General features: G+C 44.0%; 1 protein-coding gene across 2 annotated transcripts in view; it reads left to right on the forward strand.

The window, feature by feature from the left end:
- Positions 1-21,891, forward strand: part of LOC142584284 (uncharacterized) — a 76,528-nt gene extending 54,637 nt beyond the window's left edge. For both annotated transcript variants that reach the window (XM_075694423.1, XM_075694422.1), the window contains exons 3-5: positions 2,952-3,037; positions 9,895-9,984; positions 21,517-21,891. In XM_075694423.1, the coding sequence (XP_075550538.1) occupies positions 2,952-3,037; positions 9,895-9,984; positions 21,517-21,683 (343 nt within the window). In that variant the 3' untranslated portion in view covers positions 21,684-21,891. The remainder of the gene's footprint in view (positions 1-2,951; positions 3,038-9,894; positions 9,985-21,516) is intronic.
- Positions 21,892-22,284: the final 393 nt, after the last annotated feature.

Below are 22,284 nucleotides of genomic sequence, written 5' to 3' on the forward strand. Positions count from 1 at the left end.
GAACTGTATAATTTTCAGGTCAGGGATGGTGCGAATTGGTCAGAGGAAAAGCGCAGCGGGACGGAGGTGAACCAGAATAAAGATAGGATGAAGAATGGGACTGGCCGCACTGGCAACTTCCCGCGCGCTCCGCAAGACCTGGACACGCATTTAGCGTAGAAAAGCTGAAGGAAGAAGGCCAGGAGGGACAGCAGAAGGCGGCAGTACGGGCATTTGGTGCTGAGAAGGTGAAGAGTTTTTGCAGTTGCAGAGTGGTGTTTCCAATGTCTATGCAATGGAAGCATGTCGCCTCGTCCCCGGGAAGTGCCTTTCAGTCGGATTACGAAGAATAGACAAATAGTACGCGAGAAGAGGTGCAACAATAGGGGCATAGTGGGACTGACCACCGACACGGGGCCAAAAGTGGACTGAACTTCTCAGGTTTTTCAAGGACAATCGCTGTGCTATCAGGTTTAGAGGCGGTGGGCGCTCGAAACGCCGTTTTGACCACATGACTAACAATGCAGGTAGACTGTCCATTGAGAAGGCTGATTTGCACGCTTGTCGCAAGACGACGTCACATCCGTGTTGGCAAGGTGCGTGAAGTGCTCGGACAGTTGGCGGCTTTTTGATTGTTCCTGGCATCGCCTTTTTGAAATTATGGTGTCAATGGTGGCAGCACTATTGTATAAAAGAAAATTGACCGCATTGTCAGCAATACCCCTTAGAACATGTTGAACCTTATCGTCCACGGACATGGGCTGGTCAGCTTTGCGATAAAGAATGAAAACATCGGAATGCAAGAGACATAAGGCTTAGTGGGGGCACACACGTAGCCAGAATGAGCTTTCAGAGTGTACTCTCGGCAAAACGTGCGGCGGAAATGGTCTAAAAGCTTCTCATTCTAAAAATACTAACAAGTTATTTCTTCTATGCGCCTCAATCATGCCCGTCTAGTATACCCGCTGTTGTAAGAAAGGTTCTATAACCATCGGGTAACCACCTTTTCTTCGCGCTGACCATTTCTATAAGTTCAAGTCATGTGTAGACGTCGGCACCGCCCATGCTGGCGAATACGCCAGTATCACGAGAATGGGAAACATGAGGAATGTAGTGAACGCAAGTGGGCCACAAGAGGTCAACGTTGCTCCGTCACCCCGACCTAATAAAAGTTAGTTGGCGTTGCGACCACGGCGAAGTTCCGTGGAGAACACGCACACTTCCACCAACACACTTACGTAGAACTCAGATAGAAATCTATTTACGAAATGTAGTTACATCGTTAGTGCAAGAGCTACCCTAATGGATATGAGCAAACTATAGACAGCACTTTGTGTTCTTTATGGTCTTCAGTGCAGCCCCACAATGGTGCCCTTTATCTATTGCTATTCCACATCAATATTATCACATAAGGACCTGGAACTTCAAGTCTTTATATTCCATCGCAGCTTGACTAATTCTTTAAGTTTTTTGGCAGTGCCCATGCTGCCGCTCTGAGGTTTTGTTTAAAATAAATTATGCCTGCTGTTACGTCATCTCCCCGTATTCTTCAGAATAATGAAACCCGTGATCGCTCATCCCAGTACCTCCTCTGCCAAATAAAGTAATGCATTCTTTGATAACCTTGCGAAAGAACAACAAATATTCGATTATCAACGCAAATAAACAATAGTTATCGGTATTTATAAACACTAGGATGCGAAAGTTAAATGTCTGGATGTGATTATTTAGCTTTGTGAATAATAATGATAAGAGAAAAGTCCTCAGCTTCATTTTGTATTTATATAGCTGTGGTTGTTTGAAATTATTATTGATTCGCAAAATTTTTGTAGTTACCATTAGGTAAAAATAGAATTTGTGACCGCCGTTAAAATAATCTTAATCCGTATTATTTCACCAATCCAGGCTCGTCAACTTAGCATTCAAGAATATGGCTCAGGAAAACAATTTTTCATTGAAATCAAGGCATTCGACAAGTTGTCCACATTGTGACGTCTGTACCTAAATCAATTGTCATACTGTCAGATTGCTGGTCTTTGTTTTACCGAATTCGTATCTATTTTTTTTTCACTTAAACAACCACGGCTTGTGTGACTGGCTCACAGGAGGCGAGCATACCTGTGACAATGTGTGACCAATTAAATAATTCATTTCGCGGAGTTATCGCCCTTCATCAAATGGAAGCCCATGCAGCATCAATAACAGGAGTCCCGGAATGGGACCAGGGTATGCACTACGGCTTTTACCATGATCGAAGCCCACTTCTTGTGAATCCATCTATGAATTTTTTAGTATTTATCTTGTCTGCTTATCTGCCATGCCTAGTGGCGAATTATGGCAATAACGGTTACATGGTATCGTTCTGCTCAATAGCGAAGCGTGGGAAAAATAAAAGATAGATTGTTCCACCAAATAGCATGAAACAGAGAGCTTTAGAAATGGCACCCAAAAGCGGCTTTGTGCTTCCCAAAACCCAAATTCCTTTTTACAACTTTTCCGTTGTTCATTTTTTTTACTCTATTTTTGATCTTTTTATTAGTCTGGTGAAAAACTGCCCGAATTTAAGATTCTTTATTTCTGAACCTTCCTAGCGAAGTACGTAAATCGCACATTCCTCCTTATTCATCATTATCTTTCGATAATTAAGGAGGCAGTTTAATACAGTAGTAAAAGGTTTTGTCATTTGACAAGCATTCAGAAGTGATAGCAACTCCCAAAGAAAGGAAACTGCTGCCTTGGCCGTCTCCATATTATGTAGCCGAACAAGCACGCAACTGCAATACGTGGTCATGGAAAAGTTGGTTTAGAATGCCCTCAAAGCTTTCATGGCTTATGTTTCTGGATACAAAGCGGCTTGAAATAAGCTGATGGTGAAATCATATGGACTTTGAAGGATCGTTTGGCAAGTATTACCATATGATAAACATGTAATCATGTCTTGTGCGACCACATGTTTTCGACTTTTATTTCAGGATGTACTATACTCACTACTACGCGAAGCTGACTAACGCCACAGGGGGCGAAGAGGGCGCACAACTGAATGTCAGTAAAAAACAAAGTGAGTCGTTATATGATATTTTTTGTAACATTTTGTGCATTATGAGTGCTATTCACGTCATTACACTACTAACAAGTGCGTAGAAACTGTCCTTCGAGTGTAGCCATTGTTAAAAGCAAGAAAAACACTGCAATATTTCTACCTGTGTTTGTGCGTCAACTTGCACTATGGACGCGACAGTGACATAATCTGTAACTGCACACACGTGGCTCAAATTGGTTAAACGTGGCTGTAACGTTATTGATCATATATGTGCGTTCCTTATTTGCAGACAGATCCACCTTTTCTGTTCACGTACTAGCTACCACCTTTTCAGTGGAACGAGCGGGTTTCTCGCGAATCAATAAAAGTACAGATCAATTATTGGCAAAGGTAGATGGCAGCGCAGTTTCAGAAGACAGGCCACACACGACAGATGCAGTGATTATGCTGTGGAAAGCAATAAACTTGTTCACAGAGCGGTTAAAGACTCAGCAATACAAGCCGCGGGTAAATTACTCGTGGTTTACGGATCGTGTACCTAGCCGCGTTCGCAGTCACCTGCGCACGTGAGATTTAAAAACCACGAGGTTAGAACCACTTAGAAATAATACCATGTTGTGCTACTTATCTGTATATAAATCTAAACCCATCTAACCCGCATAAATGACGCGAGTTTTTCGCATGTGAAATCCTCTAGACTGTGCTTCTCCGCCATAAGGTGGCCTCGCCGCCTACCGCGTTATCTGTCTTAGCTATTCCGGCTGCTGGGTTGCCATGGGTAGAAATTGGAATCCTCGTTTTTTTCTCTCTTTTAAATCTGAAGTCGGTAAGCTCGAATTCACCATCAGTACAATGAATCTTCAGGCTTCTAGCAGCGCCTGACACCGGCAAAATATGCTGAGAGCCAATGTGGCTAAAGTAATCCAGGTCCAACCAAATTCATAGCTTCAAGCAAAATACACTCCCTCACCGGAACATGAATTGGCCTTCCTAGTAGTATTCGGCCACTATATCCATCATGACTCGTTCAGTCAACCTATGGCCCTCATTCCCCAGCAGCTTCGGAGCACCTGACCAAGGCGTTGATCCACATGTAACGCAGCAGAGAGTCCTAAAAATCTCTGGACCCGGACAGGCTGCAATTGGAAACTGACCCTGGCAACCTTTAACAACCGAACTCTGTCTAGTGAGGCTAGCTTAGCAAGATACTTTGAGGAATTGTCAGCATTGTTTGGGATATCATTGGCCTGAGTGAGATTAGAAGAACTGGTGATGCTTATATAGTGCTGACTAGCGGCCATGTCCTCTACAACAGAGGTCCCCCAGATAAGAAGCAATACGGGGTAGGAATCATAATCCGTAAGGACACAGCGGACAACATTGACCAATACTACAGCAATATTGAGAGGGTAGCAACAGTCGTAATTTCGCTTAATGAGAGGTATAGATTAAAGGTAGTACAAGCCTACGCTCCAATATCCACTCATGCTGTAGATGAGGTAGGACAGTTTTATGAAGATGTTTAATTAGCGATGAGAAAAGTGCAAACTCAGTTTACTATATTAATGGGCGACTTCAATGCAAACGTGGGGAAGAAGCAGGCTGGTGAACAAGCAATTTGCAACTACGGCATCGATTCTTGAAACGCAAGAGGAGAGATGCTGGTAGAATTCGCAGAAAGGAATAAGCTGCGAATAATGAACACCTTCTTCAGGCAGCGTAGAACAGACAGTGGACCTGGAAAAGCAACAATGGTGAAAGAAGAAATGAAATTGATTTCATACTTTCGGCCTAACCCAGCTTAGCACAATATGTAGAAGTGTTAGGTGTGCTAAAGTGCAGTGATCATAGGTTAGTGAGATCAAGGATTCACTTCAGTATGAAAAAAGAGAGAGTAAAATTGGTCCAAAAGAAATAGGCCATCATAGGCGCAGTAAATGTAAAAGCAGAACAGTTCAAGCTGGTGCTTGCAACCAAATATGCAGCCCTAGAAGAGAGAGATGATGGCATAGACGTAATCAATGAAACTGTAACAAGGTTGGCTCCAGAAGCACCAATGGAAGTCGGAGGTAAGGCACCAAGGCAAACAATAGGTAAGCTCTTCCAAGGAACGAAAGGCGTAAAAAAGAAACAAGAAAGAGCGGAAGCGTCCAACTCAACAGATCAGATAGGATTCCCGGCGCTGCCAAAACTGACAAAGAAGGAGATAGTAAGAGATATTCGGAATTATAATGTAAGGAAGACTGACGAATCAGTAAAACATGGTCGCAGCATGGAATCAGGAGAAAACTTCGGGTAGAACAAGCCAAGATGTATGCACTGAAAGATAAGCAGGGTAATATCATTAGCCATTTCCAAGATATAGTAAAGGGAGGGGAAGAATTCAATACTGAAGCGGTACAGTACGCAGAGAAGCCACGACATTTTCATTTCAAGTAGTAATGAAGAAGTTACAGAGGCGCCTTGTATACCTAGCGATGAAGTGGGAATCACCTTGGAAGACATGAAATCAGGAAATGCGGCAGGAGAAGATGTAATAACAATTTATTTAATCAAAGATGGAGCAGACATGAAGCTTGAAAAGCCTGTGCCCATTTATACGAAATGTGTCACGAGTTCAAGGGTCCGAGAAAGATGGAAGAATGTCAAAATAATACTAATCCACAAAAAATGGAGACGGTAAAGAATTTAAAAAAGATACAGGCCCATTAGCTTACTTCCAGTATTGTATAAAATATCCACAATGATAATTTCCTATAGAACAAAGGCAACACTTGACTTCAGTCAACCAAAAGAGCATGCATGCCTCAGGAGCGGACATTGTACGATAGGTCACATGCATGTCATCATGAGTCAGCGGAATACAATCAGCCTCTCTATGCGACTTCTACAGATTACGAAAGCGCATTTGTTTCACTACAGATACCAGCAGAAATAGAGACATTACGTAATCAAGAAGTACAGGAGACTTTGCTAAATATCCTGGAATGTATCGACAAATATTTCACAGCTACCTTAATCCTCCAGTAGGAAAGTAGGAAGACACCTATAAAGAAAGGGGTCAGGCAACGACACAAAATCTGTCTAATGCAATTGACTGAATACTTGGAAGTATTCAAGCTATTTAACTGAGACGGCTTACGACTGAGGATCAATGGCGAATATTCCAGCAACCTTCAGTTTGCAGGTGACATTTTCCTGCTCAGCAGCACTGAGGAGGAGTTACAACAAATTATTGAGGACCTTAACAGAGAGAGTGCAAGAGTGGGGTTGGTGATTAATATGCAGGAGTCAATGATAGTCATCAATAGCCGGGCCAGGGAAGAAGAGTTCAGGTTCGCCAGTCAGCCTATAGAGTTTGTCAAGGATCACGTTTACGTAGGTCAATTATTCACAGGGAACCCTCACCACGAGAAGGAAAATCACAGAAGGATAATAATAGGTTGGAGAGCATATGGCACACATTGTCAGATCCTGACTGGAAGCTTAGCATTAGCATTGAAACGAAAGGTGTACAATCAATGCATTTTACCGGTGCTATCATATGGAGCATAAACTTGGAGGTTGACAAAGAAGCTCGAGAACAAGTTAAAGACCGCGGAAGGAAAGATGGAACGAAGAATGCTTGGCGAAACGTTAAGAGAGAGAGGAAGAGAGTGTTGTGGATCAGAGAGCAAACGGGGATAGTCGATATTCCAATTGACATTAAGAGGAAGAAATAGAGCTGGGCAGGCAATGTAATACATAGGTTTAATAGCCGGTGGACCATTATGGTTGCAAAATGGGTGCCGAAAAACAGGAAGCGCAGCCGAGGACGGCACAAGGCTAGATGGGGTGATGAATTTAGGAAATCGATGGCGCTAGTTGGAATCAATTGGTGCAGGAAAGAGTTATTGTTATATCGCAGGGAGAGGCCTTCACCCTGCAGTGTACATAAAATAGGATGTTTATAATGATGACGATGGTGATGCAAAGTGCGCAAATTTTTGTTCAATTTTCGAGAGAGAAACACTCACTTCGATAAAATTACGGCGGCGGTAGTAATAACCTGTACCCTTTGCACTGTTTACAAAACGGCATACAGTGGACAACGGGCCCACGCAATTGAGTGCCTGATAGGCAGTTTGGTGTGCCTGATATGCAGTGTGCATAAAATAACCGGCCAATAGAAATAAACGCGAGTTGAAAGTTCAGCGCCCGTCCTGTGTTCTGTGTACTTTTCGTCCTCGGCCTTGGCGCTGTTTAAGGAAAACTGTCACTGAAACTCCTGCTGCGTGGAGATGACGAGGGTTGCTGATATAGCTACGCTAATGCTCGCGCGCTGTCTCACGCTGCATGCTAAGATCATCATATTTTTGTGGGCTGTGCTAACACCGATCAGTAGTGAGGCAGTGATAGGTATGGGGGAGTTCAAATACAGCGCATTCTTTTCGTCTTTGTGGAACATTGCAGTATAGGTAGGTTCCTGTCTCCCTCTGGTTTGGGGCCTCTTCAGTGGGAAACTAACTTAGAAAACAAAAGTATAATAGTTTCCCCATGTAGCTCCTAATGTAGTCCCACTATGTGTTCCCTATAGTTCTTTCACAGTAGCGCCCACCAAGTTTAATTTCCAAACTAATGTCCTTTCATCACTGCTAAGCCCCAATGTATCCAAATTTTCGCGCCTAATAAACCCTTCTGCAGACATTAGCATCACATTGAATTATCCTTCCAGTGAACCTGTTTCTGCTCACTTTAGTGCTTCGGTTTTAAACACAGAGTTCAACAAAAACTTCTCGCCACTATCTAGCTCCCATTTACTTTTTATGAGTCAGTATAATTACTGTCACGGATCCCATCGTCATTGATAGATCTGGTGTTGCGAGGCTCATTGCAGAAGCTTAATGTGGGCGAGGTGGTTTTGTATAGTTGATGAAAAGAGCGCTACGAAGACGCGGACTAAAAGAACAACATGTACGACGAACAAGGCGCTACTTCCAACTAAGTGTTTTTTTGAAGAAACAGGACTTTAAATAGATGCAACCAAGAATGGCCCATCGTGACATCACGACCTCCCTATCTCATTAGAAAAGCTATCTCTTTTTCGGTAAGCGTCACTGAAGTGCAACTAATACACGTGCCTTCGGCCTTTGCAATGTAAAATGCTTCTAATATCTCCCGTTCTAGTATATCTCTAGACCGTGCCAGAAACCTGGTGTCGCGAAGATACGGACGACAATTGTGACGTTTTCAGTGTTCTGCCAGATGGCCCCCGCATTGTTTTTTACGGCCCAATTGTGCTCACGCGCCCTTTCATTAAAACACCGTCCGGTTTGACCTATATAAACCTGTTGGCAACTTAGAGGTATCTCATATACGACATTACTTTTGCAAGCAGTGTACTGCGCTGGATGTTTCTTAGAGCATGGTTCGGGTTTTGCTTTCGTCATCATAGGGCATATCTTGGCCAGCTTACATGGTGCACAGTAGAGAAGATTGATACTGTGCCTTTGTGCCACCTTGTTGAGGTTGTGGGACACCCTGTGCCAATAACGAATCACATGTAATCTCTTCCTATCAAATGGCTTTCTTGTGTTAGTGCCCTCTCTTGCCTGTTTGATCTTTTGAAGAAGCTTATCGCAAACGCTATTTCAGCTTTTTTATTTCAGCTCATAAAGGGGCACTACAACATTGATACATCACGCTTTATCACTTTCTCTACTGGTTATGCTACACGTCATCGACACTCACAGACAATAACACCGTTAATTACTAAAAAGAATTGCTTCAAATTTTCCTTTTTCCCCAGAACTATTGTTGAATGGAATAATCTTACTGATGACGTTGTAACTCAATGCTCATTGCCATTATTTGAGTCGCACCTATGTTTATGTAGCGAGTGATTTACTGTAACTGCTTGCATTTGTACATCGCGAGTGACCTATGTTATGTATCGCTGTATATTTACTTGGATGTTTTCACTTTGTATCCACCCTGCTAAGGTCCTGGAAACAGGACCGCAGTATCAATAAATAAATAAATAAATAAATAACGCTAGAGATCAAGACTGAAGGGAAACCGGCTAGGCGTAGCCTTGAAACTTGGTTATTGAAACTGATTTCTATTTTGTGGCTGCAAGATTTGTTTAGCGCTTCTTTTAGACAAGTCATTGCAACTCCTCGTTTTACTAGCTTGGAGTGCGCAGTGTCGTATGAAATTAACTGCTTGTTCAACCTCGGCTGGTATTCGAAACAGACATGCGTGTTCATCAGAGTGAGATTGAGGTCCAGAAAGCGAATGCTGTTATCAAAAGGCCTTTCGCACGTGAAGTTTAGAGCCTCCGCTGCATTTCTAAATGTTTTAATTATCGATTCTACGTCGATGACTACCTGGTGGTTGTTAACGACGTTCCAGGGTCTAGGCTAGATGACACTGTAGAATAAATGTCACTGTCTAAATAAGCAAAGGATACGCGGTAATACGCTACAAGCAAAGAAATAATATTGTTAGAGATCCATAATGGCATGAAGTATCTAGTAACAAGCAATGTATTAGGCAAATACAAAAGTGAAGATAAAGCGGCATCTGGAAACTTAAAAGTTAGTACACAAACGCGAAATAGATCAACAGCAATATTGAAACAACATATTCATGACTACTACCAAAACAGCTCTGAAGCATTCTGCGTTTTCATACTGAGAAGCTAAAGAATAATATGCATTACCAGAAAATAGGCGTACGTTACAAACTTCCTCCCAATTATTCACCTATAATGTACTTTATTTTAGGTAAAAAAGTTGTTTTGCGGTGTTCTTTCTGATAGTCCTTATCAAAAAACGGCTGAAACTGACTGAGTTCCTTTGGACTATTTATAATGTACTTTTTATTGTTTACAGGCGAAACATCCCATGGCATACCAGTTGTACTTCTTCACTGGGACGATGACAGCAACTGTGCAATTCTACATTATAAGGACCCAAAAGAAGGTCAGTGTTCCATCTTAAGCAAGGCTACAGATTTATTTGTTATTATTTAATAACAGAACTATTGGTTAAAAGCTCCCCCTTAATTGCCCAGGAAACGTCCACTCGCAGAGATTTGTGCACTCGAGAAAACTTTGGGAAAGAGCAAATAGACAAGCACTGTTTTGAACTCCTTCCTTCTGGGGGAGCAAGAGGACAGACAGATGTTCTCATTTTTGAAGTCTAACTACTGCACAAGAACCTAAAGACAACCGACTTTCGCAAACTTGAATTTTCACAGTTCTTAATGGGCATTTGCATCAAAAATTGCAGTTTCGCGTGATAAACCTCTGATTGTAATATATTACCTGCATATAAAGCTTTTAGAACCTTAGAGTAATTCTTAGCGAAGACCGTATTTGTGTATGCATAATTCAAGAACGCATAGGCCCATAATGTTCCCTCTGTCACAAAACTTGATCTCGGTGACCCTTACAATTATTTCACAACAGCTGGATAATTTCTTCGCCGCTCGTAAAGCACAATTATACATCTTACGAGTGCTTATTTATCTCAACAGCCCTTGCACTTGGCATGTACTACAAACTTTGTATAACGGCTGAAAACAGAAGAAAAATGAGGGTTCAGTAGCCGTTTTCCGAAGTCGTTTTTAAGCTCGGAATGCTGGAGGCAAGTGAATATCCTAGGATCTCGTTTACATACGCTTAGAGTGCAAGAAGTAGGAACGAATGGGGCTCGAACCAGGTCACTGGAAGCTGTAGTCTTGTGTTGTGGCATGTCTGTGGGCGCTTGGCGCAAACAACATTATTAGGAAATTATTAGGAGCTCAGGAAATAATAGGAGAGGGGGTTGAAGGAGGGCCAGAGCACAAAGGGGCCATTTTCACTGCCACTACTGATCTGGCGGTTGTGTCGATGCTATATCGCTCGAAAATCAAGAAGCGCGAAGGAAACGTTGACGCGAGTCGACGATGACGGTTACATAAACTGAGGAAAATAAATTCCATATAAGTGCTCACAAATTCAAGGACAATAAAAACTGTGAAAGTGGACAAAATGGACTTGATGCAAACCATATTCTATGGCCATGTCGAACAAACCCTTTTGAAGGAGCCGTATCAGAAACAACCAATGACTTAACCTACATCAGTACATTCCCTCCCTATGGTATTCAAGGCACGTCACCACATTAAGGCAAGTAAAGAAAAGATATTGGATGCGCGTCCACCTTCTGTAATTATTAACAATCATTGAAAAAGCCCGTACGTCTTCATTTAGCCGTACATAACCAGACTGAGGCCAGACCTATCATGGCCATAAAGCAACTAAAACAAGAATTCCACCAGCACAAGAAAGAACGCATGCTGGCTTCCAGCTTCTTGCTTGTGTCAGGGGGAAGACCTCAATGTACGACTCCCTCGGCGTGGTCGGCCTGCCGGACCCGGCAGGCCAGTTGTCATTGGCCTTGGAGGCCGGGTGTGAACAGCATGGCGTCCCTTTGTTCTGGGACATTCCCCATCGGTGTGACACGCGATACGGTGATTATTCAGATAGGGTGTCTCACTCTGGAGTGCACACTGTTACTTTTGGTCGAACGCGACGTCCATCTGCAACGGCCTACTAATGTACGAAGTGTCCATGATTCGATTTTAGTTTCGTAAAGCAGCACAATAGTACAATCCGAATCAAAATCCTTGGCGCCTTTTTCCAGCAGCAGAGAAAAAGGATTGAACTGGTATGGCCATGGGCTAGTGCAGTTAAATGATTGTTGAAGGTAGCTGCTTTCACGTAGCGGCCAACGGAATGACGAAGTATACTTGGCGGACTGCCGACATTGAAGCGCTAGGCCAACGCCGCAGGAAACAGAGATAGCGCAAGCTGCTATCGGGCGGGACCGGCAGTGACCTCGTAGAGGTCACGAAAGGCGGGGAGGGAGGGGGAGCGACATCGACGACACATCACGCTCTTTTTCCAGCCAGTTTCGGTTTCAAGGAACTAATTGTTCGCGTAGCTCCCACATGAAATCCGCTATTCAAAATATAATCGTTGGGATAGCTAGTGTCGAGAACGGGCTTCAATGTACCCATTTGCTGTAGCCACCTGTTGTTGATAATTAAAAGGTAACTGCCGTAACATCGCTAAATATGCACGTAATTGCAGAAATAGCTCTGTATCTAGAAGCGACCCATCCGTATACTCGAATGGTAAACATAACGCTATCGTGATTTACATTTAGCTAACTTTAAAAATTGATGCAGGCAAAAGAAATACACCCTGTAAATTGCTGATTGTTTCTGCTGGATCGCACAATACACAGTATGCACTGAGTGACGGCCCTTGTCACTACAACCGTTCAGCCACCATGACACATACCTCACTAAGCTTCAGTAACAAACCTCTAGTTCGTTACCCAGGTTGCCCGCAAAGAGATTCATTGAAGGGTAGCCCATGACCTGTTGCACATATCCAGTGGCCAAAGTTGGCGTGAAAAACGTTCATTGAAGAGCAGCAGGTGCACAGTGGCGCATACCTAGTGACTCAACTTGGCGTGAAAGAGATTCACTGAAGAGAAGCCCATACCCAGGGGTACAAGTAGACGTAAAAAAAGCTTCATTGAAGAACTGAACATAACGAATGGCCGAAGTTGGTCGAAGGGTTGGTTTTGTTGCTTCATCAGAGCGGCCCAATGTTCCACCATTAAACTGTGGACTAGCCGGTCACACAAGTTGGCGCGAAAACAGTTAGACGCACAAACAAACAAACAAACCGGTATACAGGCAAAAAGATTTCTATTTTTGTAGGTCCCGATCGCCACAGAAGCACCCAAAAATAAAGAAGATATTGCTATAACGGACTCAGGAGGATTATTCGTTGGAGTCTTGAAAGTATAGTCCTAAACGCCAATAACACAATGTAGTTGCCTCTAAAGTAGTAGGCGGTGCTCATTGTGGTGGGAGCCTTTGTTCCTGTTTTAACAGAACAGATGTGTAGTCATAGCGTGCACAAATAATGAGTGAGAAAATACCAGGCGAATGAAAGTTGGCTGTCGAGGATATTGCAAAACCACATATATCTTACCTAGCTCTCTCATATTCTTCGAAGGAATATTGTATACTGAATGCATTGTACCGGTACTAATTTATAGGGTTGAATTTCGGCATGCAACAACGGAAGCTTGGGAACAGACTTAAAATACAGACCAGTAAATAAACAAAATGAACAACAGGAACACCAGAAGAGAGAAGAACAATTTCAGACTACACATTCCACAGGTGTGTCTGATGTTCTAGTTTAAATAAAGAGGAACGAGTGGAGGTGGTTAGGTGATATAATATGCTATGCTGGTAGTTGGCTGTCTGATAGAAAACGAGAACAGGTGCGCGATTGGAGATGGTTGTTCGTCGCGTTCGTTCAGTTACCGGCGCGCGCGATTGGCCTACTCCGCGCCGGCGTCACCAGCCGCGGGCGCCGCCACGTGTTTGGTGACGTCGAAATGACGGCACGCTCCTGTCTATCATCCTCCCACCGAGCATTTCGTCTGCTAGGCGCCGAACCCGACGGGGGCTGGGAAGGTTGGAGCGATCATACGGCTTCGCCTGGCGCGTCTGGTGGATTGAATTGGATGCAACCGGCGGCTCCGGCATGGGACGTTTGGATCCAATCCATAGTTTAGTTTGAGAAAATGGCGCTTCGGTTGGGAACTTAGGTTGTTGCGCTGGCGTTTCTAGAGGAAGGAGGAGAGCGGGTGGCAGTCCGAAACTCGTTTGAAGAAATGACAGAAAGTGAATTCCGGCGTCGTTTTCGTTTCTCGAAAGAAATGATTCGTTGGTTATACAGCGAAGTCGCCCCCATCATCGGTGCCAGCGAGCCACTTTACTATAGTGACTGCCTCTTGAAAAGTGCGCCACCCTTCCCGTCGTTTCTTTTTCTGTTTTCTTCTCGCTGTGTGCGACACCACCTAGGGACGACGCAGAGAAACTAATAGTTATAAATTGCAGTAGTCACACGTACCACTATTTGAAAACGTGTTTGTGCTTCAGAAGAAAAATACTTTTGTTTACATAAAGATTTCATTCATTTGGAAGACGAGAAACATTTCGTTTTGTAGTATACTCTGCCAAGCAGACGACAGACGACGGCAGTAAACTTCCCGGGAGGTCCCCGCTTCCTGATTGGCTGCTCTCTCCGTCCCGTTGTCACAAATCTTGCATACTGCCGCATTGTGACGTTGCAGCAACCGAAAAGAACGCGTATCGAACAAAATATCTCCGATCGCAACCCAGGTGATCAGCGAAAGGAAACGCTGTCGAAGTTGGCAGTGGCTAACGTGATCTCCTGACAGCAGGAAATTGCAGGCTTAGAAAAACTTTGGCTTTTGCGAGAACGGTAGCTTAATGGGTGGTTGTCCGTTATGCAGCATGAAATGGGTTGGTAGCAACTATGATAAACTTGAGTTATGTTCAGGGTTATTCGATATCCTAGATGCATCATGTCGCACTTTTCTTTAATGTATGTGTAAATTTTAGCTTTGGCTCTCTTCTATAATTGTATCCCAGTGACAATGACGTTCAAACTGAAAGCGCATAGAAGCGCTTTGATAGGTATCCGCCAATTCTAATCCTTTTAAAAAACGAAGTAGCTCGTTTTCTTTTTTTAAATCTCGGGACAGTGAAGATGACATGATGACAGATATGTAGGAAATATTTACGGTGGGGCTTCTTGCTGGAGCCTTAGCAATTAATTACGCGGACAATCGCTCCGGAGCTCAACAAGTAATTGTTCCGAGTAGCGCTGAATTTACCCCGTTGCTATAACAGAAATGCCACACAGATATTTTTCATACAAGGGTGGAAGGCTATGTCAACTTTCTGAGCGACGGTAAATGCGGCGAATAAATGCAGCTTTTCCAACACCTTTGCTGACAAAAAATTACGAAGCAGCATCTGGCATCCTATCGAAAGTGCTTCCCACTGCTCCGACATAAGTATGGCCTACACCCAGTTTGCATGTCTTAAAAATTGGGATGCTCGTATGAACCACGCAGGAAAAAATTTCGAGTTCCTGGCTCGCTCATATGCGCTGCAAATAATTACATATCTCTCATATTTTCCCTAATTTTATGTGTCATACCAGGTTCGTAGTAGCTTTCGGTGATGTCTTCTGTGAATTAAACAAAACACCATGCTCCTTTGAGGCAAGAACACGGGGAAAGTGAAGTGCCGCGTGTAAGTAAGGTTGTATGGATGTCGATTAAAATAGGTTGGGGCAATAAACTAAGCAAGCAGATGCTGCGGCGCGTCATTAGTACGCTTTAGGAGCGGCGCGAAATTTACACCACCGCCCTGGCATTACTACTGATGCCACCAAAATTAGCGACTATGAGGGAAAAGCTGTGGCAAAGTTTATGAGAGTTTAAATGCTTGTCGATATAAGACTGCTTTTGTAAAAAAAAAAACTTTAAAACAAGTGTTTGAACGTGCCGCATTGTCATTATCAGCGGCGTTTCCCAATGTCACGAGACAAATCTGCGTTACACAACATGAGACAAACTTTATATTTCTAAATCAAAAAAAAAAAAATTTGCGGCAGAGGTCATATAACGATGACTGCGGTAGCCGATTTATTAGGATTGAATCAGTATTGCGACACAACGCATTACCCCCGTAGAAACGAGTTAACGCATGTAGTCGTGTAACGATCGCAGGGATTTTTCCGAGATATCAGGTGAAAATTGCGGTTGCGGCCATTACACGAAAAAAAAAAGACAGCGTTTTCTTTACTTAAATATTCACGGTGGCACTTGCCTTTATTGAACCAAAGTAATTGCTTGCACTGGTTCTGGCTATTCTTGCCTATTTCCGTAGTGTGTCACCTGCCGACTGTAATAAATGGTGACGCCCCACAGAACACCGACAACGATGTCTCGGAGACAGCTACTAAATCTCGGAGGCTGTGCTCTTGCTACCTAGAGGCGGTGAAAACTCGGCACGGCAGCCTTGTTTTGCCACTGACTAAAAAAAAAAGGAAAGCTTCGGCATTTTCGCATCACACAACAGGTAACACTGCCAAGCTCCTCAAAAAAGACGAAGTAGCAGCTTGACGCTACTACTTCTTCTAATTTGAAACGCTCATGGTGCACTTGGCTGACCGGTGGTTCTTTTTCGTTAACATAGAAGAAATCGGCGGCACCCTAAGTGCAATTAGTCGCAAATTTTAAGGTTTCTAGCTTGATTAGGAGCTTAACCGATATTTGGTGAACCCTGGATTATTACGATTTTCCCCCGCGTGGTAAAATGTTCACTTGGGCTCTTTGATCAGCTAAACCTGGCAGCTTGTTTGCATTTGGTGACAGTAAGGGCCATGTTTTGGGTAATGCGTAGGCAAAAGTATAAAATAAACGCGTACATTGGGGTTTTCGGCATAGAGTACGGCTGCAAACAATCTAGTGTGTTATTAGTCTGTCTTATGAGTGGCGGAGATCTTAGCCCCTTCCTTGTTAAAATCTATAAATGCCACCAAAATCAAATTCAGCGGAAATTGGTGCTACTCTACGGAATATCTCACTGCGAGTTTAAGTGTGCTTGGATTAAATGCACTTTATGTAAACACTTTTATTAATCAACGGTTAATCAGCTCTACGACCAATTATCTGAAGATATAGAATCTAAATGGATGGTCACTGCCTTTGTAAAAGTTATTCGAAAATTGCTGGAAGCCACTATATGCGCGGTAGGTTACAAAGAGAACAGTATTATGAGGGCAACGTTTTAAAGGGGCCCTGAGCCACATTTTATGGAAGTAAAGAAAGTCATTTGAAGTGAAAATAGGCTATTTCAGAAATACATTGCCACAAAAAGTCCTTCAATGCGTTCAGCGGAAGTGGAGTTATTGCCATTAAAACACGTCATTCACTGTGCTCCCGTTCCTTTTTCAATACCATGCATTACGAAGGTTACGGCGGAGTATGACGTCCTCAAAAGTCTCCGCCATCTGTGTCACCGTGGCGCGCAGTTCAAATTTCATTTTAGATGTTCCCCTAGACGGCACGACGTCTCATTTTCGTGCCTATCACGTGCTAAACGTAAGCCAAACGAGGTTGTACTCAGCGAGCTGCAGTGCGCTTAGCCAAAGGAGTCGTGGTGACATCTCGCGGCGGCCGCGGTACCTACTTTGTGTAGCCCACCGCCGCTACAAATGGCAGCCACGTATGGGAATCCGCTTTATTGCGGAATAAAGATACCAGACAGGAGTAAGCAGCAGGCTTACTCCCTTCCGGAGTGAGCCTGCTTCTGGAGCTTCGCCTATAAGAGTTGGACGCGATAGCATTCAAAGATCCCTGACTGCTTCTTACTCTTCCCGGCAACTGCAGCGTATGTAACAGTAATGTTTACCGGGAAGCGCTCAGCGCGAACGCTGTGCAGGAAAGCGTGCTTTCTTGCGTGGTCTGCGATACAGTAAAACACCTTAAAAGTAGCGACACTCTCCTACTCCGCCTTCACTTCTCCTTGTTTCTCCCCCTTTTCACGCTCCCTCCTCTACCGTGGCGCAGCCTACACCACTCGAGCGTAGCAGACGACCTTCCGCAGAGTGAATGCTCGTATAGCGAGGCGGCGCGCTTTAAGTGTTCGCGTTGGCTTTCTGGCTCCGAGTAAATTCGTGTACTGGACAGACTTTCCATACGGACGGTTATATAAATTCAGGGATGGCAGCTTTTTCATCTGTTTTGATAACTATTCGTTTAAAAGAGTAACTGAACGAGCGCTCACTGTGTCTCATGACTCCGAGTGCATCGTGTTCGCTACAAGTAGGTACGCAGCATTTGTAAATTGCATGTCGCAAGACCTTGATGGAAATGGCTGTAATAAAACATTTATCATCGAATGCCAACATCCTGACCTCCAACAAGCCCCCGGCAGCCTAAATAATCCGCGCCGTCCTTACCATGTGAATTTGCGGCGCGCATCAGCAATGCCGTACGAAGGCCGACAGAAGGCACGAAGGATCGCTGCTCTGAAGGTTCCAAAGAGTATTACAAGCTACAGTGCCGCCAACCTGCGTGCTTGCCAATCTTCTAAGCACAAGCAAAGGCTCAGAGGTGGGCGCTGGTACTTTGTTTCTCGTGCCTCAATGTCAACAGAAGTAGGCGCGGCCGATCGTCGCGTCGGGATTCTGCATACATACAAAATGAAATCAGTTTTTAGTATCCGTTCGCGAAGTGGGAATGCGGTAACAGCGCTTCATTCAGGCTCTAACAAGCGATTTTTTTTTAGGTTAGTGACTCATCACGAATAACATTTCATCGTGCGTTAGCTGGTCCGTTCGCGCAGTGATTTCCTTCTCGCGAACCGAGTTGCACTAAGGTGCATGCATTGAGGACGGTTGCTCTTACTCCGAAATAACATTTGCGAGATTTGACTTTAGTGAAGTGATGAACGCGCAATAGAATTGCCGTGCTATGACGTGGTCAAAATTTTGGTAAGTAAAATAATGCAGTCGTTGATATTTAGGCACCATTTGTTGTCTCATTACGTGTGTCTCAGAGCCATAGTGGTCAACAAGCTGATAGTTGAACAAACGAGTAAACGAAAGACTAAACGAACGAGCGAACACCTAAACCAGCGAGTGAACGAGAGGGCGACCTCATTTTCTTTACCAGCGCTCCACCGCCGCATCTTAACCTACACACACTTTAAAGCTGGCACGAATGAACACGTAAGTCTCAAAGACTAATGATGCTGTCGTTCGGCAACGAAGGCGTTTACGGCAGAGCATGCACACTTTTCCTTTGTATCACAAATCTACTGGGCGACCGCCAATGACAAACACGAACAAAAGAGACAAACAAAGCTATTCATTCTGAACAAAGCTATAGTTAGTAAGCACAAAATGCAGAGAGTTGTTTCCCTAAGATGAGTTTTCATGCTGGAGCCTCAAGTTTTGTCAGAAGGACTGCGCTAATCCTGAAGGTTTCGTAGTCACGTTTTCGCACGCAGCCTCGCATGCCCGCGAGGCTGCGTGTGCAAGCTTGTTCACGTACAATATGATTAAGCACACCAGATACGACTGTGTATTGCTTATATAAACAAAGTACACGTCGAATAGGCGCATACTATGCGAGACCCGCAAACCTTATATAGCCGTGTGGAGAAGGTTATTCTGAAGTGCTTCCTCCCAATTCGATGAATCCATGTCTTTCTTAATCCGTAGCATTTACCGGATGGTATCGAGAAGAGCTTCTTGTTTTTCTGAAACTATTTTGTCGTACGAAGGCGCAGCAGGTTATGGTGATCGAAAATGCCGCGAAGTGACGTCGTACTTGCCAAAAACTTAGTTCAAGGCGTTCGCAAACAAAACAACACAGTATAGCAACGGTGCCAACATGCGCTCCTTGCCACTCCGTAGACACTTCGCAAGCGAGAATGGCGCTGAAGCGCGATTGTAAACAAACTAACCCGGCGCGAGGGCCCACGTGATACCCTAAGGCCAATAGCGACGCGACGTCTGCCTCGGCCTGAGCGCGCGAGGAGGAGCGTGGCGTTACTTTACGAAGTTTAAGGAAGCTTACGATGGCAGCGGAGTTGAGCGCCATCCGGAAGTCTTTGAAGGAAGCGGACACTTGGACTCTGAGATATTTACGAGCCGGCGTGTGCAAATGGCGCACGCCATCTCCGGTCTGTGAATTGAAGAAACGCTGGAAAATGGGTTTGTTTGAGTTTTCGCTTAACAAAATTATGTTCTCTCGTATATTCAAATTACCATTCGAGAGCTTTTATACTTGCAGGTTGATAGTAAGTCGTAGTTTACTATTTTCCTATGTATTTTAGCTTGAGAAATTTATCAGTCCAGTGAATTTCTTGCGTCACACGAACGACTGGGTACGTGTGATTCGAAAATCTTTTTGGCGATACATTGCCTGACGCCGGATTTTCTGCGACACGGGATCCGACACGGGATCCGACACGGGTCAGCGCTCCGTTTCCGAGCTTGACACACCGAGTGAGACCGCGAAACTTGGCTGAGATATTCAGAGCAACGTATGCTACCCGCGGACTATCTTATTTCCCCAAGCCCGAGGGGTGGTTCCGTGCCCTTTGAAGGGTACATCAGCAGGCCACATAGAAAATTTTGGTTATGTGCTGGATATTGTTACGTGTACTCTAGGGAGCGTTCTGCAGCAAAAATTTTCGAGGTCGGCTAATTAATAACCGACATAGAAATATTTCAGTGCCATGAACCCATGATGTCAGCAGGCCGGCGCCACTGCCAAGCAAGACGCTATCTCCGCTCGCCCCGTCTAGCCTTCGTAAGCGAAATTCATTCCCTGTGTTCTCCCATACCGCACCTCGAGGATCGCGTGACACAAACGTAACATGCACCGCCTTCATTTTTTGTCTCCTCGCTTTTTTTTTCGGCGCCACGCATTTTTTCTGACGGCGGCGTGCGCAAGCTGTTGTCTCGTTGGCACAGCGACCGATTTTGCGCGGTGTGCACAAGGATACATTACTAGCGCTATAATTCAGTGCTACACGAATACTGACGCAGAACAAGCGGATCGCATAGTATAATCACGCGCTGGAGCACGGTAGAAAATTGCATAGTTTCGGTACCTATGCACGTGACCGAACGATCGTGGGAACAAGCAGCCGAAGCGGATGTGCATCTCCCTTGCTACGGTGCGGAAGTAAAACAAAAAAAACAAGCAGACATCACGTTTGTGTGTTTTATTATTTCGCTAAACTTCAATTCGTTAATTCAAGCAACAGATCGCACAGTTAACAGATGTTGTCTTGAATAATTCTCGAAGTCACGTATCACCATGAGCAACGTCACACTGCGGACTCGAGTACGTAGGCGCAGGGACACGAGTACGTCATCCCCAGGCTTAGAGCCGACTGCGAGGCTGCGAGGAGAAGGACAAACGGCGTGTGGTTTGAAATTTCACATCTTTCCGCGGCGCGTAATACTTTGCAGACACGATCGTTATCGCACAATGCATGCTCTGCGCTTGTCAGCTCGAAATGGCCAGACCTGGTAAGGGGCCCTTTAAAGTATGTGATTTGATTAAGGCAACTATTATTACAGCTACTCAAAAAACAGCTCTGTTAGAAAGTGGTTGCTATTCAAGGCTCCACTAGTGTCGGGTCGCTTCTTATTTTACTTTAGAAAAAATTATGAAAATAACTGTTGCTGGCAAACATGACAATTGCATTCCAAGAACTGGATTTCACCAACACGCAGGCGTCTCATTGAGGATAAATCAAAAGGTATATTTGAACAACTAACAAAGTTTTCTCTAATACCTGTTCAACAGTTACTTTACGGCAAATATCGCAACACACAAATTGTACACGTTGAGCGCGCAAGTCACACCTACTTGAAACAAGTACTGGAGAAGCCGCTGTTTTTTACATCCGAGCCATCCGCCTGAAAAATTTTGTAGATTTTGTACAATATAAAAAGCACCCGGCTTTCTTTCTCTGCACTGAATATTTTCTGTATTTTCAGAACTGTATATGAAATCATATTCTTCTTTCAGATCAGTACGAGAAAGCCAAATGCGAGGCGTACATCTGGAATGAAAGTGTCGAGAATGAAACGTCAAGACAAAGCTGTCTGGAATTTTATAGGTTATACTGCAGCGAATTTAATCGGACTGAGCAAGATGTCTACCAGAAAGGGTGCATGGAGCATCCTGGATGCTGATGAACCAGTAGATCAGCTTGCTGACAATTGCTTAAGAAATTGTTCACGCGATGCACGCATAAAAGGAAGCGTTCATTTGTCAATTATTCCGCCCTTTACTTTTTGATAACCAGTCAGACAAGCAATATTTCTTGTATTTGCATAATTACTAGGCTCATATTTCGTGTCATTTCAGAAGTTGTTCTTCACCAAAATAAAACGTCTTTATATTAATGAATATTGTATGACTGTTTCGATATTGCCTACGAAATCAACCAATTCGACGGCGACCTGCAATTGTTCCCTTGAGCTCGTATAATATTCAAGACACTCTCACGTCTATGATTACAGAAACACTGTAGAAAACCAGCACAAATATTCTGGCCAGTGTCACACAACTGCGTTATGCTGGATTTCAGCAGCAGTGTTTTGAGAGGTACAGGAAGGAAATTGTAGAAATCGGCAACTCGCTCTATTCCAAATAAATTCGAATACTGATGACATGATAATCGTTGACACGAATTCCAGGATAGTAATTTTGATCAATTACGACGAAAATGGCTTGTGTGCACAGCTTTCAATTATAAAATGACATAAACGCTTCGTAATATCGCGATGAGTT

The sequence above is a fragment of the Dermacentor variabilis genome, chromosome 6 (genome assembly GCF_050947875.1).
Source record: "Dermacentor variabilis isolate Ectoservices chromosome 6, ASM5094787v1, whole genome shotgun sequence".
In the NCBI taxonomy this organism is placed as follows: Eukaryota; Metazoa; Arthropoda; class Arachnida; order Ixodida; family Ixodidae; genus Dermacentor; species Dermacentor variabilis.